This window comes from Equus przewalskii, chromosome 17 (genome assembly GCF_037783145.1).
Source record: "Equus przewalskii isolate Varuska chromosome 17, EquPr2, whole genome shotgun sequence".
Classification (NCBI taxonomy): domain Eukaryota; kingdom Metazoa; phylum Chordata; class Mammalia; order Perissodactyla; family Equidae; genus Equus; species Equus przewalskii.
In genome coordinates, this window is record NC_091847.1 from 30,698,477 (window position 1) to 30,718,094 (window position 19,618).

A 19,618-nucleotide genomic window follows, 5' to 3' on the forward strand; every position below is an offset into this window, starting at 1 on the left:
CCTTCCTCCTGGGCGCCCAGCGAGCCGGGCGTCGCGGCCGCGGAGGCAGAGGCGCACGCTCAGGGCCGCGGGTTAACTTGCGCACCTGGCACCTGCCGCCCGGCGAGAGCGCGGGCCAGCGAGCGCACGGCCGCTGCTGCCGCCGCCCCCTTCTCCCCGGAGCGGCCGGAGGCTGAGCACGCTCCCGCGGGCCGGCCGCGCCGCGGAGAGAGTGGGTGGGCAGGCGAGGGAGGGGAAGGGAGAGGAAGGAAGGAGGGAGGGAGAGGGCGAGGCGCGTCCCCGCGGCGGGGGCGCGCTCTCGCGCGGGCTGCCGGGATCGCTCGCCGCCGCTGTGGTAATGTCCGCCATGTTGGCCATGGCGCAGGGAGCGGATCGGGCGGGCGAGCGGCGGATCTAGTGTGTGGAAGCGGCCGCGGGCGGCGGGGGGCTGTTTTCGGGCGGGGTGGGCGCCCATGCTGTGGCCGGGGGCAGTGAGGAGGAGGAGGAGGAGCGGGCCGGCCGCGCTGCACTGAGGAAGGAGGTGGAGGAGGCGGCGGGAGTCCTCCCCCCCTCCCCGCCCGCCCCGCCGCCGCCGCCCGGGCTGTTCCTGTAAGGCGGGGAGACAATGAGTAAACTCTCCTTCCGAGCGCGGGCGCTGGACGCCGCCAAACCGCTGCCTATCTACCGCGGCAAGGACATGCCTGATCTCAACGACTGCGTCTCCATCAACCGGGCCGTGCCCCAGATGCCCACCGGGATGGAGAAGGAGGAGGAATCGGTAGGGACTCGAGTGTTTATTACCCCCCCTTCCCTCCTCCCCCCTCCCCTTTGTCAGTCGGGCCTCGCCATTCACAGAGCGCTTTACGCTCGCTGGAGGGCGCCGCTGCCGCTCCAACGCATGGGACCCTACGCCGGCGGAGTAGCGTAAACCCTCTCGGCCGGCGCAGCGCCCGCCCGCGGCCGCCATGTTGTTGCGTCCCAGTGTTGTGATTAGCTCGCAGCGCTGCTTACGCTGCCGTAAGGGGGCCTTGCCGTAAGCGGCGGCCGGGAATGGCGCAGGGGAGGTTCTGGCCGCACTTGGCGTATGGCCTCTGTTTACCTTTTTTTTCCCCGCTGCCTGCGCGGGGTTAATTAATGAACAAGGGGTCTTTTGACTAGGAAAGATTTTATTTTCTCGCTTTCAGTTTAGTTTTGCACTGAGTTCTCTTTGAAATGACTTAGGGAAAGTAAAGCGCTTTCAAAACACACATCTTCTTCCTAGCAAGGTAATTTTTGCTCCCTGGCCCAACGCGATGCTGCGGGATGAGGCGGTGCAGCACTGTGGCGGGGGAGGCGGGGGCCGCGACTGTCCAGCGGGATGTAGCGTTAGAGAGCGGCTGACTGGCTAGCTCCGCGGCCCGGAGCGGGACGGCTCTGCCTGCCTCGCCGGGATGGCGCTCGCTCAGTGCGCAGCGGTGGGAAGGAACCTGGGATGCTCAGCCACTAGCCGCCGGCGCTGGGCTGTCCCCGCGCCCATGATTGTCATCGGAGGGGGGATCAACTTAGAAGTTGACAGTCTAGTGCATCTAAATTGACAGTTGCGTTTTTGATAATGCAGCGCTTTTTGGCAGCAGTGTTGCTTTTTCCTCCCCGATGGGTTAAATTTTGCGTACTGTTGGATTTCATCTGGTGTGACAGTGTTTATGACTCTGGAGTGGTGTTACTTGTGTGCGAAGTTCATAGTAACTGCACCCTCAAGAATTTCTTCAATGAACCTGCGGTCCCGCCTTATTGTCAACCCCGGGTGTGCGTGGATTGGTTCTCTTGCTTCTGTGACTGTCAAAAGAAGGCTCAAGGTTTCTGTGATTGGTTTTCTCTTTTGACTATTAATATTGCAGGAACTGCTTTTATGCCTCTGATTGGCTGCTCGATTTCTGACCTCAGTATATTACCCTGTTATTACTACTTTCTGCTGTGATTTAATCACATTTCTCTTTAGTGTTTGATTACTTGAAAGTCTTGCACTTTCAGTAGAAAATGAATATGGCGATAGTATCAGGATGAGTATTCAGCATTCACCTTTTTTAAAATAAATAAGATGAAAACCCAACATTTGTGCTTAAGGTTTAGAGCTAAGGCATATGTGATAATTCTTTTTGTTTTTTAAATAAAAATTATTTCTAACTTAGCTCATTTTTCCATGGGAAAGATAATTAAGAAAGTTATAGTATGCACAAGAGTTAATTGAATAGAACTTTTAAAACTTTGGATTCCACGAAGTTAAATTTCTGTTAATGTTATTTTATGGGTCTTGAACCCGAAAGAAAAGTGGCTTATGAGTCTTCAAGTATCAATATTATATGTAATTACTTGGATCCTATTGTTTTGGGAAGACCTTGAGTCAAGAAAGTTGTTCTAGAATGAACAATTAGCCGCTGGAAGATATGTTACTTTTTGCAGACATGATTAGCTATACTTAATTATTGCTGTAGGTCCTTAGTTTGTCACATATGTCTTGGTATTTTATCTGAATTTAGGAAGAAAACTTGCAGGTTAGTTTCTTTAATGATGTAGTAAAAATAAATGCTTAAACCTGCCACAATTTTGTACTATTGACTTTTTCAGTAAAACTTGTGATTTTCAATCTAAAGCAGGAGTGCTAAAGTTGGATTGTTTTCAATAGCCTGCTTCAGCGGCTTTAGGGAAGAAGAAATCCAAATTCTGATAGAACTAGAATTGAAACCCAGGACTTCTGACTCTTTCTCAGGTCTTTCTGCCTCTTTAACGTTAAAGTGGAGGTTCTTAAAACAAAACTAAACAAACCCAGACAGTTAAGACTTATAGTCTAAGGTCTTTTGCTTCCTGGAATGTCCAGTTGGGGTGTTAGTTTTTTCTTTTTCTTTTTTAAATTAACATGTAAGTCAGAAGTCTTGTGCTTTCATGCGTGACAACCAATTCAGTTCTTCCAATCTTATTTACAGAACTTCTGTTGTTAACAGAGCTATTTGTTCATTTAAAGAAAAATGTTGTGCCTTGATAAACAGTTCTAAGCAGCAGTAAAATATCATAAATTTCACAAATGTTTTGTGTTTCGCTTGAGTTGTATTTCAATTTCCATTATCAACATGTTCTAATTAGTTCCCTTTATAAGTACTTTTTTTTAATCCGTAGACTTGTAAAAACAACAAAAACTTTGGCTTATGGATGTATGTATAGGTGTTGCTTGGCATTTCTAAACTGTCCACAATCTGACCCCTTTCCTGCTTGGTTGGCAGAATCCTTTGACATCACTTTAACACCTTCATGAGTCCACTCCCCCACCCCAATAAAGCTAAGGACTGTCTCTGTGTAGTTATTGGACTATCATTAGACTTTGTTTATATAGTCATTGACTCAGTTTTCAGTTACATTCTGATAATGCCTAGATGAGGTAATCTAGGTGTTCTTTGGCATTGGTAGCACTCTATCATTGTTGACTATATCATTCTTTTAGCTCTTTCTTTTCTTTTGAACATGGAGGCATCTTTTACTTTTTTTCCCTTTCCTATTGTCATTGTCTTTGGCCTAAGGTCTGCCAGTTGGCATCTTCCCGTAACTTGGTCTGTGTAGTGCTCCTGAGGGCACTTAGTCTAGGTCAGATACCGTAAAATTAATGTTTGTTTAGAATCTAAACCAGAAAGGTCAAGTGATTGGTGATTTTGCCACCTTCCTTCGAGTGCTGTATAGTGGTAGTTGACGTTTTTAATAATATTTACCATTTTTTGAATGCTGCTTATGCCCCAGATGCTAAGAACTTTACTTATATTATTCATTTCATCCTTCTTAAAATCCATCTTTTTGAGGTGTAATTTACATGCAATAAAACATACCCATTTAAAGCATAGAGTTGTGAGTTTTGAGAAACGCGTACACCACAACTACAATTCAAATACCCAAAAAGTTCTTTTGTGCTCCTTTGCAAGTCACTCTCTCTCCACTGATAATTCTAAGCAACCGCTGATTTGCTTTCTCTCCCTGTAGATTAGTTTTATCTTTTCTAGGATTTCGTATAAATGGAATCATACATACTTCTTGTTTTTGGCTTTTTTTGCTCAGCATAATGTATTAAAGATTCATCCTGGTTGCATATATCCGTCTATTCCTTTTTATTACTGAATAGTATTCCAGTGAATATATACTAGAATGTATTTATCTATCCATCTGTTGTTGGATATTTGAGTTCTTTGTAGTTTTTGGTTTTCATTTAATATTCTCATAACAGCCCTATGAGGTATTATTGTTTCTGTTTTATAGATGAATAAAGTGAAGGATCTCACTGCTAGTAACTGGCAGGCCTAGAAATCAAATTGTTGCCTTTAATGTTACAAAAGCCCATTCTCATAACCACTTTGCTTCATGTTGTCTTTACGGAACCTTGAATTATCTTCTGAACCATTATTACGTTCATTATACTTTTTGTAAGTGCTATTTTTTACTTTTCATAGGTTTGGAAACTTTAAAAGATATTAATTTGATTGGAATGTTGTTAAGAAGTTTAATTTTTCATCGCTTAACTGTGTCTGACCTTACTCTTGTCTTTTCAGATTTTCTTTTTTTTTCCTTAGCAGTCTGTTAACTTTGCTTCTCCCTGTATTGGCACTATTAGGTTTATCTAAGTGTTTACGTTATCTTAAACATATGAGAAATTTGGGGGAAACTATCCTATTTTATTATTTACCTTTTCTGCTGCTAGAATGTAATCTCTGTAAGGGCAAGAATCTTTGCATGTTTTACTCATTAATATATTCCAAGTGCCCGGAACTGTTCCTGGCTCATAATATATGCTTGGTAAATGTTTGTTGGGTGTTGAATGAGCTTCTTTTTCTCTTACTATACCAAGAGCTATGTTTATGTGAAACACTAGCTGTGTGTGTGTGTGTGTGTGTGTGTTATTCATTTGCAGAATTTGGTAAATTATTCTTCCAGGAATTATTCTTGGTTTTTTACTGTGGTACTCTGTATACCTAAATACTAAATCCCTTTTTTTTCCTCTTGAATCAGAGGTCTCTATAAACATAGAATTTGTTTACACATAGGTATGGCTGCAATATTAGTCTATCTTGTGTTAATTACTTCTCTCATAGATGTATGTAGATTTGTATAAGATGTCTCTTCATATCAGAATGAACCAAAGTCTACGTGAAACATGTGATTCTGCTTATTTTTAAAGGAAAAGACCATGACTGATCTGAATTGCCATTTCTCCCCTCATATGTTAGCTGTGTGATTTTTGTCATTATCTTAATATTTTAAGTGCTATTTTGAGTGACAGGGTCAGAATATATTATTCAGTCTTTCTACCTTTTCAAAGTTAATTTTGGCACTGATATATTTCATATTTCATAATAGAGGTGTTCAAATGCAATTTTGTAAATTGATATTGTAAAAATATTAAGCATTTATTGTTTTAACAAAAGCAGTTACCAGCCAGATATTATCCAAGTGCCAAGTGTTACCTATGTAAGATATTGGGAAACTATTTAAAGGGGTCTGTATATCAAAAGTATGTGTAAGTCTGTATGCTGAAGTGGTGTTAGGATTAAAAGAAGAGGGTGATACAGATCTTGACTTCAGGGAACTTAAATGAGTCATTAAGGTCAAAAACATATCTGGAAAGTTATGAAAAACTACCAGGTTAAGTCAACCTGAGAGACATTAAAAGAGCATTAGAAACAGTTAAATGTCACTGTAGTTAAGACGAGTAAGAGAAAACTGTTACGGGCACGTATAGAGAAGCCTTCTTGGAGAGAGATGTAACAATATGGGCTTTCAGGTTTGGTTGTATGGTATATGTTAAAGCAAATACTTGAGTGCAGCAGGAATATTTAAAGCAAATTCTATGGATGTTAAGTAGACTAAAGGAAGGTTCTTTCACGTTATATATTTTTTATCTATTCTTCTCCTGCTGATAGAAACTTCAGGAGGGTAACACTGTCATTTCTGAGCATATCATTCTCTTGGCTCTCTCTCCTTTTTTTTAGACATTTGATGGCTTTTATTTCTTTTCTTCCCCTTCCATTGTTCCCTCCTATATCTTCAGCTCTAGAAGCTATTTAGAACATAGAAGGCACTCAGTAAATATTTGGTGAATGAATGAGTAAAAGTTGCCTACCTTCTCTGACCCTCAGGTACTTCATCACTACCATCCCAGCTACCATTTATTGTATGTTAGTGAGTGTGTTAGCATGTGCCAGGTACTTTGTTAAACTCAGTAGATGGTTTAGAGCTCACTATAACAGTAGGAAGTGTAGGTGTTAACTCTTTTCCAGAAGAAGAAACAGGCTTTAGAAATTAAGTAACTTGCTCAAGGTCACTCCTACCTAGACTACGACATGCTAGAGTCAGTATTTGAACTCAGGCCCTATAGGTGATTGGCTCCAAGGCTCTGATCTTCACCATTGTCCTGCTTCATCTGTAAAATGAGTGGGTTCAGAACTAGCTGATACCTGAAGTTCATTACACCTCTACTGTTCTATCATTTATTATTCCATAGGCATGGAGGAGTCATTAAAAGTTTCTTCCTTAGGGAATGATGTTGTGAAAGAAAGTTTGTGGTGAATCCCTTATGTAAACACATGCCTTTTTAAAAAAGTTGAAGGAATGATTTATCTGGGGTGTATGTTTAGATTTCATCTGTATCAGTTCTCTAAGAAGGAGGCCTAAAAATATTTGACAAGTGGGATCATTAGGTTGGTTTCAAGTAACAGAAACCAAATCTAGTTTCTTTAAGGTTCCTGGGAGCTGTGTCACAGACACCAAGGCAGAGTTGAACAGTCAATACTTGGGAAGATCAGGAACTAGACTGTGGGCCCTTCAGCAACAAGTGACATTACTATCACTCAACTCCAACAATTCCCCGTCTTTTGAGAAGTTGTATAGTACAGTGGTCAGTGCATGTGTTTGGGAGCCAGGCTATATGGATTTGAGTCCTCGGGCAGGTTAATTTCACCTGTAAAATCTTGTGGGATTGTTGGGAGGATGAATTGTAGTGTGCTTGGAACAGTTCATGGCATGTGGTAATCTAATAATAAATATTAACTATTATTATCATCATTCTTGTATTTCTTTCAGTTCACAATTCCAGATTCCTGAGTGTTATTGGTTTGTTTTGCATCGGGTACCTATCTCCCTCTATGTCTGCCAGTCAAAGAACAGGAGACGTTAGTAAACATGTGCTAGTAAGGGCTACCCTGCTGAGGATGGAGCTTTAGCCTGGGAGCTGCCCTGAGAGATCTACTACCGATGGACGTATAACATCACTATCAAAGTTATGAAGTTAAATAGTTTTAATCCATGGTTTGACCCAAGGTGAATTTGTATACTTGGTGTGTTTTTACAAACCTTAACTTCATAAGGTGTTTTAATGACATTAGAATGTTTTGTATTATGTTTTTAAATGAAATTTGAATTGACTATAAAAGAAGTCTCTAAAATCTTTTTAAAGAAATCAAACCCTTCACACTTATTAATTTTCAAGGTAGTAAGGGATGAATTTTGTGTGACCTCAAAGAAATTATTTAGGGGCCAGCTCCGTGGCCGAGTGGTTAAGTTCACGCGCTCCGCTCCAGCGGCCCAGGGTTCGGATCCTGGGCACAGACATGGCACCGCTTGTCAGGCCACGTTGAGGTGGTGTCCCACATCCCACAACTAGAAGGACCTGCAACTAAGATATACAACTGGGTACAGGGGGGTTTGGGGAGATAAAGCAGGAAAAAAAAAAAAAAGATTGGCAACAGTTGTTAGCCCAGGTGCCAATCTTTAAAAAAAAAAGAAATTATTTAACATTCCTGGCCGTTAGTTTTCTCATCTGTGAAGTAGAATTGGACTGAGTGACCTTTAAAGTAGTTTTGGCTCTAAAAATTTCTTGCATTTGTGAATCCTCATGTCTGCCTACTGGGCATATTGTCCAGTATGTTAATCAGATGACAAGAACTAAGAAATGAGAGACTAAATATTAGGAAGATATTAATATGTAAGGTTTAGCTCTTTAACACTATTGCATTGCTGTCAGTTTGGTTTAGAGTTCTTTTTTTATGAAGATCAGTTAATTTTATCCACTATCTGGTACTAATTTTTCCTGGAGATCAATAGAGCAATCCACTGTGTATGTTTTGGGTATGGTCGGTTCCCTTGCTTTCATGAAATTTTCTTTCACTATCTTTACTACTTTTGCTCATTGCTCTAAATGTTCTGAACTTTTGTATATTTTTAGTTCATAGCACTTGAGTTTATTTTAATTTTCTAATATTTCGTGTTTCTCACTTGAGGGGTGTATGTGTGGGTATGTATGTATGTGTATGCATATGGATGTATGTATGAGAGAGTGAGAGTGCACATGAGAGAATTGACTCATTTTCCCAATCAGACCAGAGGCCTTAAGGAAGGTATTACGTCTGTTTTTTTCAGCACAGGCTAGATACCTATCCAGGCACTTAAGTGATAGAAAGTTTGTGATACAGGCGTTGACTGTGATGCTGGCCACTGGGACTGAGTTTGATTGTATTACTAAACATACAGCTCTGCATCATTTCGTTTTAAGTAGGGTTGAGGTAGAAAATCAGTAATGCATGCATAGGGGACAGCATGAGAAGGAAAGGATGATAGGTAGGAATAAACCATGAAGGAGACCAGTGTAGATAGCGGGAGGTCCATCATGATTATTTGATTTTATCTTAAAACTGATTCTTGATTTTTGCCTTGTCTACCCTTAAATGGAAAAGAACTTCAGATTTGCATACTCCATCAAGCAGGACTATTCCTTGTGGGATTAATACTGGAGGAAGATGGCAGTGACTTCCAAATTCTCCTTAGCACCGTTTCCTTAAATCTGCTTTTAGGTTTCTTCTTCTTGTCAGCTAGTGTTACTGTGCAGTCGGAGGAACGCAGAATAGAAGCGTTACCCTGTCTGCTAGCTCTGTAACTCGTATCTTTACTTCCAGCTTTCTTACTACTCTTTTTATTTTGTGGGCAAGGGACATGAGGTTGTTGGTTGGGGAGTCGATAAGAAGCCCTCATTTGTACTGCTAATTTGATGAAATTGTTGGAACTTTGAAATTGTGACTTAAGTTACAGTCTTGGTTTCTGTCACTGTCCCTCTGGGCAATATAAATTACTTCATCTCATTAAGCCACATTTCTTCATCTCTTTAATGAGAAATATTTCAAAAGGTAATTTTAAAGATGAACTTTTTTGTCAAGGCTTAAGTCAGTACCATATACAGGCAACTGCTATTTTTTTTATTAATAACAACTTTCAGTTATACAGGGTAATAAATGTGAAGGAGTAAGGAAGACTGAAATATACAGGGTATCTCCATGCATTGTTCTCTGTTATAGTTTCACATTGTTTCTCCTACCAATTAAATATATTTTTACAGCTGTCAAACATTAGCAAATTGGTATGTGTAGTTTCCTCTTTCCATCTCTGTTTCCTGGCAGAACAGTTGACAATAAAATTTATTAAAAAAATTAAAGAGTTTGAAAATTAGCAGCCAAGAGAACTAAATCTTCAGCTAATGCTCAGAATAATAATTGAGTCCTCAATAATTGATAGTTAAATATTGTATTTATTTTTTGGAAATGATTTTTTTTTAAGACTGGACACATTAATTGGTCACAGGGGAAAATATAGTGATGAAAATCTGTTCAGTGGGTGGTGTACACTAGAGAGAGGAATGAAAAGAGACATTCTAATATACCGGGGAACTCTGGGATGAACACTTAAGTTTGGAACCATGGGAAAGCATGCTAGAGAGGGTATTCTTGCCACTTATTTGATCCTTGAAATGTTTCTCAACTGGGGTGTTTTTGTTTTTTTTGTTGTTTGTTTTTTGGGGCCAATTAACCCTGAGCTAACTGCCGCCAATCCTCCTCTTTTTGCCAAGGAAGGCTGGCCCTGAGCTAACGTCTGTGCCCATCTTCCTCTGCTTTATATGTGGGACGCCTGCCACAGCATGTCTTGTCAAGTGGTGCCACGTCCGTACCCGGGATCCGGACCGGCGCCGCTGAAGCAGAACCTGCGCACTTAACCACTGCACCACTGGGCCGGCCCCTCAAGTGGGATGTTTTTGGTATTCAGTTCATAGTTGGTTGTGTGGGACTGTCACAGGCATACCAAGAAGTTTATTACATCCATCTCCTGTCCACTAATTTCTTGTAGCATTCCAATTGGGATAACCCCAAAATGTTTTCTCCCTCAATTTCCAAATGGGGGCTGTTGCACCTGATTTGACAACCATTATTCAAGACTTCTTAACCTTTTTTGTGACTTGGATTCCTTTGGCAGTTTGGTGAAACTTCTCAGAATGATGTTTTAAATGCATAAAATAAAAGCAAATCAATCTATTGAAATATAGTTATCAAAATATTAAACAATTTGTAATTTACATACTTTATTAACAGATTAATAGCAAGATCTAGAGTTTGGTCTAATTATCTTAAATTCAAAGTAATGATAAATATAAACATTTTGATAAGTGCAATCACTGTAATATGATAATGAAAAGATCTGTGCGCATTGCTAGTCACAAATATTTTTGGTACTACTGTGGCCTTTTGCCTATGTTAGTAATTGAAGGAAATGTCAAGTTTGTTAGAAGTTAGTGAAATTAAAGGAATGATTATTTTCTCACCCATGTTCATGGAACCTCAGTTCTTTCTGTGAATGTTTTGGGGATCCATAAACTGAGGTTCAAAACCCCTCAGAAGAATTTCCATGGCCCAAATGGCAATCCCATTCCTGTGTCCCAAATATATGTCAGGCTGCAGATTTTATTCCCATCATAAAGGAGATGGTATTATAAACAGAATTGTATTATTTCCACGTTTAAGACATTTTCTGTTTTTTTTAGTTGAAAAATAGTAGACCCACATGAATTAAAGATAAAAATTTAGTAGCATAAAATGATACACATAAGAACGTGTCCTTCCTTCCTCACATCTCCAGACACTCTACAGAGGCAGCTATTGTTAGTCATGTGTGTGTGCGAGTGTGTGTGTGTATGTATCCTAGAAAATTTCTAAAGAAATGCTTTTTACTTGGTAAAGTGGGCAAATACTTCTCTTGTATTCTTTTTATAAGTGAGTAATATGTGACCCTAGAAGTAGTCTCTTAATCTAGAGTCATAAAGTTAGGTAATTTTGATTTTAAATTTCTTCCTTTAAAATCTCTGAAGAATTGGCAAATGCTAGCTTTCTGTTGGATTGTTTGGAGTTTGGCTTTCAAACCTTAACCTGTTATTCCCATGTGGGAATTTCGTTGTCATCAAACCTTGCATTGTGCCTAGGATTTTTGTTTCTACTCCTATATATAAAATATATTAAAGTCAGATTAACTGTTGATTAAGTGGCTTATCAGTGTATTTTCTCTAACAATTATTTATGGCCTTGAATAGCAACTTGGGTCGGAGGAGCAATAATAGGGTACACTTCTGAAGAAAGCCGTCTTATTTCAGGTATGTTGGTAAACTGGATCTTTTATACAGAGTATGCTCTCTCAAACTTTTACTGTTGTGATGTTTATTCATTTAGTAAATAGCTCCATGAACACACAGACTGTCTCTCTGTTACCTTTGTGTCCTCCATCATCTGGTACAGTGAATAACATGGTAGCTGCTCACTAAATATCTGCTAACTGAATGAACAATAACTGCTGTGTACTTTAGACACAGAAAAGGGAGAAGATGTGGTACCTGTCTTCAAGCAGCTTTTAGTCCCATTGAAAAGAGTTGTAGACAGATAACTCTGTATGATGTTTAATGTGTCATGTGGAAGATAATATTGTGGGAATTTGTGTCATGAGGGGGACATGATTCGAACAAGAGTATACATGACTTCATGTAATAGCTAATTGAATATAATACACTATTGAATTCATTTTTACAAATTAGTTTTGAAATTATTTCCATGTTCCAGAATGCCATGAGGTTTTTAGATGTATATGGTTACTTTCGTATTGGGAAGTGATGACCAGGAGAATTGTTAGAAGGTTGAAAGAATTTTTGTGCTCTAGTGTAGATTCACCTTTTAGGACAAGCAAACTTGTGTTAAGAACAATGCCTGTTTAAAGAGGTCTGAGGAAAAGAAACTTTGTATTCTGGGAATGGCCTAAAGAAACAGTGCTATTTGATTATTATACAAGTAATATGCAGATTTTACTTATTTTGTTTTAAAGCGCAGGGACCACTTTCCATAAAAAAAGCACTTGGAAGAAGATTATGTGTACATTATAGGTGCTTAGGTCAGTAGTAGTTACCCATCAGCTTTATTTGAAATAGCTCAGCCATTTTAGCAGAATTTATCAGAGCTTTCAAAATGCCTCCAAAAGAAATACAAGATTTAGGTCAGTGACTCTCAAACTTTGGCAAGCATCAGAATCAACTGGAAGGCTTGTTAAAACACTGATCACTAGACTCCATTCCCAGAGTGTAAGATTCAGTAAGTCTGAGAAGGGACCTGGGAATTTACATTTGTAAGAAGTTCCCAGGTGATCCTGATGCTGCTTGTCCAGTGACCCCACTTTGAGAACCACCAGTTTAGGAGAAAGAGTAGTAGTTCTCATCTTGACTACACATCAGAGTATCTGGGATGCTTTTATAAAGTACATGTATAGGCTTTACCCTAGATTTACCAATCAAGTCATAATTTGAGTGATTGTGATTCTACATATAAAAAATGACGTGAGCATGTGTGCCCATGATCCCTGCCTATCTGCCTTGCCATTTTACCACTCCTTTCAAGATTTCTTTTTTAGGGCTCTCATTGGTTAGGTTTCACACTTGACTGTGACATATTGTGTGTGTCTGTGTAACTGAAATAAAGTGCACCTTGACACACATACACACACACTCATTAATCAACAGTTTTCATTTTTTGCCGTGGTTACATTCTATAAAATTGCCTTGAATATTGAATTAGCGAATACTGAACCATTGCTCCTAGAGGAAAAACAGGGTTAGGTTCCTGTGAGCTTCTGGTCACATTTTCATCAACTAATCAATAGGTAACTTTGTTTTATGTATGTTTCTGTTTAAAAATACTTTAATATATCTTGTTGGTTCATTGGCCTTGAACTCACAGCCATCAGCACTGTAACTCATGCGTGAATGAAGCTTGTCTAACACGTATTTTCTCTGTAAGGCACATCACAGCCTTCCTCTGCTTAGGAATACTAGACAGTATTTCAGCACTACACCTGAGGGGGCCGATAAACTATGAAATCATCAACAAAAAGCACAAAAATGAAAAAACATGGCATTAAATAGAACATTAAAGGACACTTGTTTACAGTGTGAGAGCTGAAACAAGAAGTCAGAGCATTGCCTTGTTTGACCTCAGCTAGGAACAACGTATGAGTGGGATGGCTCAAAGTCTTTAATGCTCTGTACATTCTGTGAATGACTGCAAAGGTACTCCAAGTATTGATTTTGGGGTCACAAATAAATTTTAGCAAATAGGTGAATTTGTAGATACAGAACTTGTGAGTAATGAGGATGGACTATACATATATATTTTTTCCCTTTTTGTTTCTAGTTTGTTAAATGAGCATCCATGTTTATTTCATGATTCACTAGTGGTTCAACCCAGTCTGAAAAACGCTGCTCTAATTCAGCATTGTGGATTATATATTATTTACTACTTATGCATTGATAATTGGTAAGTGATATTAAACTATATATATTGTTTTCCTTCATTGAGAGAATATAAGGTTTAATCTTGTGGGAAACTAGGTTTTTGTAAGGTACATTATCAGGTTTGTATTTGTAAAAGATCATTGTTGTCAGATGGCTTGTGGAAAGCAGTTGCATGGTGGTGGTGGCAGAAGACTGGAGACAAAGCTAGTTACAAGGCCAGTGCACTGGAATATGATTTCTAGCTATGTATTTCAGCAAGTTTATGACAGAATAAAAAAATTTGGATGCCTTGTGGGATTAAGGGGTTTCAGCTATCTTAATTTTAAATCAGCATTTCTTTTTTAAAAATTATTGAGGTCTCATTGGCTTATAACATTTTGTAAATTTCAGGTGTACATTATTATATATCAGTTTCTGTATAGACTGTATCATATTCACCACCAATAGTCTAGTTTTTATCCATCATCATACATATGTGTCCTTTACCCCTTTTGTCCACCCCCCTACCCTACTCCTTTCCCCTCTGGTAACCACTAATCTGTTCTCTTATCCATGTGTTTGTCTTCCACATATGAGTGAAATCATACGGTATTTTTGTCTTTCTCTGTCTGGCTTATTTTGCTTAGCATACTACCCTCAAAGTCCATCTATGTTGTTGCAAACAGCACAATTTTGTCTTTTTTTATGGCTGAGTAGTATTCCATTGTCTGTGTGTGTGTGTGTGTGTGTGTGTGTGTGTGTATGTGTGTGTGTGTATACCACATGTTCTTTACCCTTTCATCTGTTGATGGGCACTTGGGTTGCTTCCACATCTTGGCTATTGTGAATAGTGCTGTGATGAACATAGGGGTGTATAAATCTCTTTGAATTGTTGATTTCATGTTCTTTGGATAAATACCCAGTAGTGGGGTAGGTGGATCATATGGTATTTCTATTCTTAACTTTTTCAGAAATCTCCATACTGTTTTCCTTAGTGGCTGCACCAGTTTGCATTCCCACCAACAGTGTTTGAGGGTTCCCTTTTCTCCACATCCTCTCCAACACTTGTTATTTCTTGTTAATTATAGCCATTCTGATGGGGTGAGGTGATATCTCACTGCAGATTTGATTTGCATTTCCCTAATAATTAGTGATGTTGAACATGTTTTCATGTGCCTGTTGGCCATCTGTATGTCTTCTTTGGAAAAATGTCTGTTCGTATCCTCTGCCCATGTTTTGAATGGTTCATTTTTTTGCTGTTGAGTTGTATGAGTTCTTTATATATTTTGGAAATTAACCCCTTTCGGATATATGATTTTCTCCTGGTTGGTGGGTTGTCCTTTTTATTTTGTTACTGGTTTCCTTTGCCTTGCAGAAACTTTTTAGTCTGATGTAGTCCCATTTGTTTATTTTTTCTCGTTTCCCTTGCCTGAGTAGACATGGTATTCTCTGATTTGAGATGCCACTTTCATCATATTTGAATTTTCTTAGATGTTTCGGCCTATTTCTTAACTTTCTAGTCTGTTTCTTTGCCCAGAACATTTACTGTTTTAATCATTAGTCATTTCGTTATTTTATCTTCATATTTTTATCATTTAAAAAGATATCTTACAGGGCCAGTCACTTCTCCCATTCTTATTGCTCTCCTTTTTCAGAGCGTTCTTTGCTATTGTTGCTTGTTTATTTTTCCATATGGACTTTATAATTATTTTCTCTAGCTCCAGAAAAAAAGGTTGGTGTTCTTGTTAGGATTCACCATGCATTTATAAATTAGCGTATAGAGAATGGACGTCTTCGTGATGTTGACTTCCTTTCCGAAAACATGGTCTTTTCATTTTTTGATGTCTGCTTATCTTGTAGGAGCATTTTTCCTATATTGATTTTGTGCATTCTTTGTTAAGCTTATTCCTAAGAATTTTACCTATTTGGTTGCTATCGTAAATGTCATCTCCTCTCCCATTATACCTTATAACTTGCCATTGCTTGTATTTAAGAAAGCTGTTGATTTCTATGTATTAATTTTATATCCTATGACTTTAGTAAGTTATCTAATTGTACTTGTTTTTACGTTCATTCTCTTGAGTTATTGAGATATAGATACCATATCACTTGCTTATAGAGATAGTTTAACTTTGTTTTCCAAATAGTACGCCTCTAATTGCCTTGTCTTATTTAATTCTGTTGGAAATTACCTCCAATTCAATGTTAAAAACTAGTGGAGATAATGGACATCTTTGTTTTGTTTCTGACTTTAGTGTGGATACCTTTAGTGTTTCTTCATTAAATAGGTTGTAGATTATTTTGGACTGATTTATAGATGTAGAAAACAGTAAAAAACATACTTAGAATATTATCATAAATTACATTATATATGTAATGCATAAAAATGTACATAAAACCTCCAGTATGTCTATCATGAATGAGTATTGAATATTTTCAAATGCCTTTTTGGCATTTATGGGGATTGCATATAATTTTCCCTTTTAGATCTATTCATTATTGATGTATTGTAATATTGAACCATCCTAGCATTCCTGGAAGGAGCCCCAGTTGGTAATGAGGTTTTATTCTTTTCAAAATGTTTTTAGTTTTATTGTTTTCTTCTCTGTAAAAGGGCTTATGGAGATTTGGCCTCTTCTTGGCCAACGGTAGCCACACTAGCTTCTAATTTTATATTTCTATTTAAGCAACCAGCTCTGGCTGAGAGTAGTGAGTTACTTTCATTTCTAACTTCCCAGGAAATGTAATATGATTGGCTTAGTTTAGGTCAGGTATCTAGCCTGAACCAATTGACTGTGATTTGGGGTAAGATGAGGTGATTTACCAACTTGGCGGATGGCAGCACACTCCTGGGGGAGGGAATGGTAGTTGAGAGAGTGGACATTGGTGGGAGTGAGACAGACACCTCAAAAAGTATCTACCGTAAATTTGTATTTGGCAATACCAACTTTAGAGCTCTAGTTAGCAAAGTTCCAGTTTTACAGCACAAACTAAGATCTTTTCTTTTTTGAGGAAGATTAGCTCTGAGCTAACATCTGTGCCCATCTTCCTCTACTTTGTATATGTGACAGTACATGCCTGCCACAGCATGGTTTGCTAAGTGGTGTGTAAGTCCATGCCCAGGGTCCCAACTGGTGAACCCTGGGCCACCAAAGCAGAGCATGCAAACTTAACCGCTGTGCCACCGGGCTCGCCCCAAGATTTTTTTTTAAGTTGTAATCTATCACTGGATTACTACTGCCTTTCTTATCCACCCTATAGTACGTGCTTTTAGTGGTTACTTGGAAATGAGAAAAATCCTAAAGGGCCCTCTGATCTCACCTTCCACCATGAGCCCCTGCCAAAAAGGAGGCTCTTATTCTTATTATGGGCAAACTATTGTGTATATCCAATTCTGACATGTATTCTGATGTGTGGATTTTCCCCCCGTACCAAGCAGTTCTCCGACACCAGCTGTGTGTCCTACAATTCACCTCAATTCTGACACTATCTGCCTGAGATAGCATCAGATCCCACAGGTTGAGGGCTCAGTCCTACAAGACTTGCCTCACCTCCCTCCCCTCAGATACCAATTGAAAGTTCAGGTTTTCACCCGTGGTTTTGACCGACTGGTTATATATTGGAGGTTACAAGGACCCCCTCCTTGGATTCAATTAATTTGCTAAAGCACCTCACAGAACTCCGAGAAACACTTTACAGATTACTGGTTTATCATAAAAGGGTATAATTCAGGAACAGCCAGATAGAAAAGATGCGTGGAGCAGGGTGCGGGGAAAGGGTGTGGAGCGTCCATGACCTCTATGAGTACTCCACTCTTCCAGCACTTCCATGTGTTCACCAACATGAAAGTTCTCTGAACCCAGTCCTTTTGGTCTCTTTATGGAGGCTTCATTACACAGGCATGATTGATCCACAATCTGCAGCCTCTTTCCCCTCCCCAGAGGTCGGTTGGGGGGCAGGGGAATGGGGGTGGTGGAGGATAGGAGGTGGAACTGAAAGTTCCAACTCTCTAATCACATCATTTGTCTTCCTGGCAGCCAGCCCCCATTTATAGGTGCTTTCCAAAAGTCACCTCATTAACATAAACTCAGGTGTGATTGAAAGGAATTTGTTATGATTATCAAGATACCTTTATCACTTAGGAAATTCCAAGGGTTTTAGGAACTCTTTACCAGGAATGAGGATGAAGACCAAATATATGTTTCTTATTATAAATTTCACAATATCGTAGTATTATGTGGAATTTTCAAATAATGAGATTATTTTATCCAGAATTTTATATTTGAAAGATATCTTTCTAAAATAGATTTATTGAGGAATAATTGACACATACACTATACATACTTAAAGTGTACAATTTGGTGAGTGTTGACATCTGTATACACCTGTGAAGCCATTACCACAGTCAAGATAATGAACATATCCATCACCTCTAAAAGTTGTTTCCTCATGTCCCTTTAGAAGCACCCCTCCCGTCTTCAGGCAAATGCTGATCTGCTTTCTATCACTGTAGATTGGTGGTTTGCATTTTCTAGATTTTTTTTTTTTTTCTTAAAGATAGGCACTTGAGCTAACATCTGTTGCCAGTCTTTTTTTTCTCTCTTCTTTTTCTTCTTCTCCCCAAAGCCCCAAGTACATAGTTGTACATTCTAGTTGATAGGTCCCTCTGGTTGTGCTATGTGGGATGCTGCCTCGGTATGGCTTGATGAGCAGTGCCATGCCTGTGCCCAGGATCTGAACTGGTGAAACCCTGGGCCGCCAAAGCAGAGTGCATGAACTTAACCACTCAGCCACAGGGCCGGCCCTGCATTTTCTAGAATTTTACAGAAATGAAATCATATGGTATATATTGTTTTTTGGTCTGGCCTCTTTCACTCAGCGTAATTGTTTTGAGATTTGTACACGTTATAGCATGTATCAATAGTTCATTCCTTTTTATTGCTGAATAGTATTCCATTTTATGGGTATACCACAGTTTATCTGTTCACCTGTTGATTGATTTTTGGTTGTTACAAATAAAGCTGCTATGAACATTTTTGTATGTACATCTGCTTTCATTTGTTTTGGGTAAGTACTTGGGGGTGAAATGGCTTGATTGTATGGCAGGTGTGTTAAAAAGATTTAACTTTAAAAAAAGCTGTCTAACTTTCCCATGGTGGTTATACCATAAAGATAACTTTTTATGAGATGTTTACATAGCTTAGAACCTAGCTGTTCAAAGTTTAGTCTGTAGATTCGGCATTACTGGGAGCTTGTTAAACTTGGTGAATTTCAGGTCCCATCCTAGACCTGTTGAATCAAAACGTGCATTTTTAAAAGATCCCTAGGTCGTTCAAACACGCACTAGAATTTGAGAAGCTCTGGTTTAGAGAGCAGTTCTTCTTCTGTTTTTCTCTAACACACCTGAGGGCTTTGACATGGTTCTCAAAAGGGATTGGAAGATACAGAATGGTTTTTAAAAGTCTGACAGGTAATATTGATAAATGCAAGTGTTCTGCTCCCCTTCAGACGACTGCTTTATTCTGCTTTACTTATGGCAATAAAGTTTTGGGCTGTTGACCGTTTCAGACTTGGAAGTTTCAGGAGGAATTGTTTCCCAAGCATTTTTCGAATGGAGAGCTCTCCAGCATTGCAAAATTTCTTGTGGGTGAGAAATACTCATATTCTTTTTCTTTTTGTGTAATTTCTCTGGTGAATGAGTTAGTTTGCTAGCCTTTTTTTTGATCTTATTTCTCTGTTTCATAACCAGTGAAACCAATTTCTTGGTTATTTTCTTATATGGGTACCTTGAAATTTTCCATATGGGTTATCTATCTGCTCTTAGTATTAAAGGGATGCAAAATAATTTCAGGAGTGACTTTTTTAATCAGATAAATTAACTGAATATCAGATTTTGCTTTTTAAAGGTAAAGATCAATAATTTGTTTTGCCTACTGTTTTGAATTTTCTCTACTAGTCATTTCCATTGTTGTGTGAATATTTAAGGGCAAGCTACATTGATGTTAGTGTCAC

General features: G+C 39.0%; 1 protein-coding gene across 1 annotated transcript in view; it reads left to right on the forward strand.

Annotated features, from left to right (window-relative positions):
- Positions 1-262: 262 nt before the first annotated feature.
- EPC2 (enhancer of polycomb homolog 2) overlaps positions 263-19,618 on the forward strand; it is a 129,811-nt gene continuing 110,455 nt past the window's right edge. Inside the window, exon 1 of the mRNA XM_070579698.1 lies at positions 263-757. Coding sequence (XP_070435799.1) covers positions 605-757 — 153 coding nt within the window. The 5' untranslated portion in view covers positions 263-604. The remainder of the gene's footprint in view (positions 758-19,618) is intronic.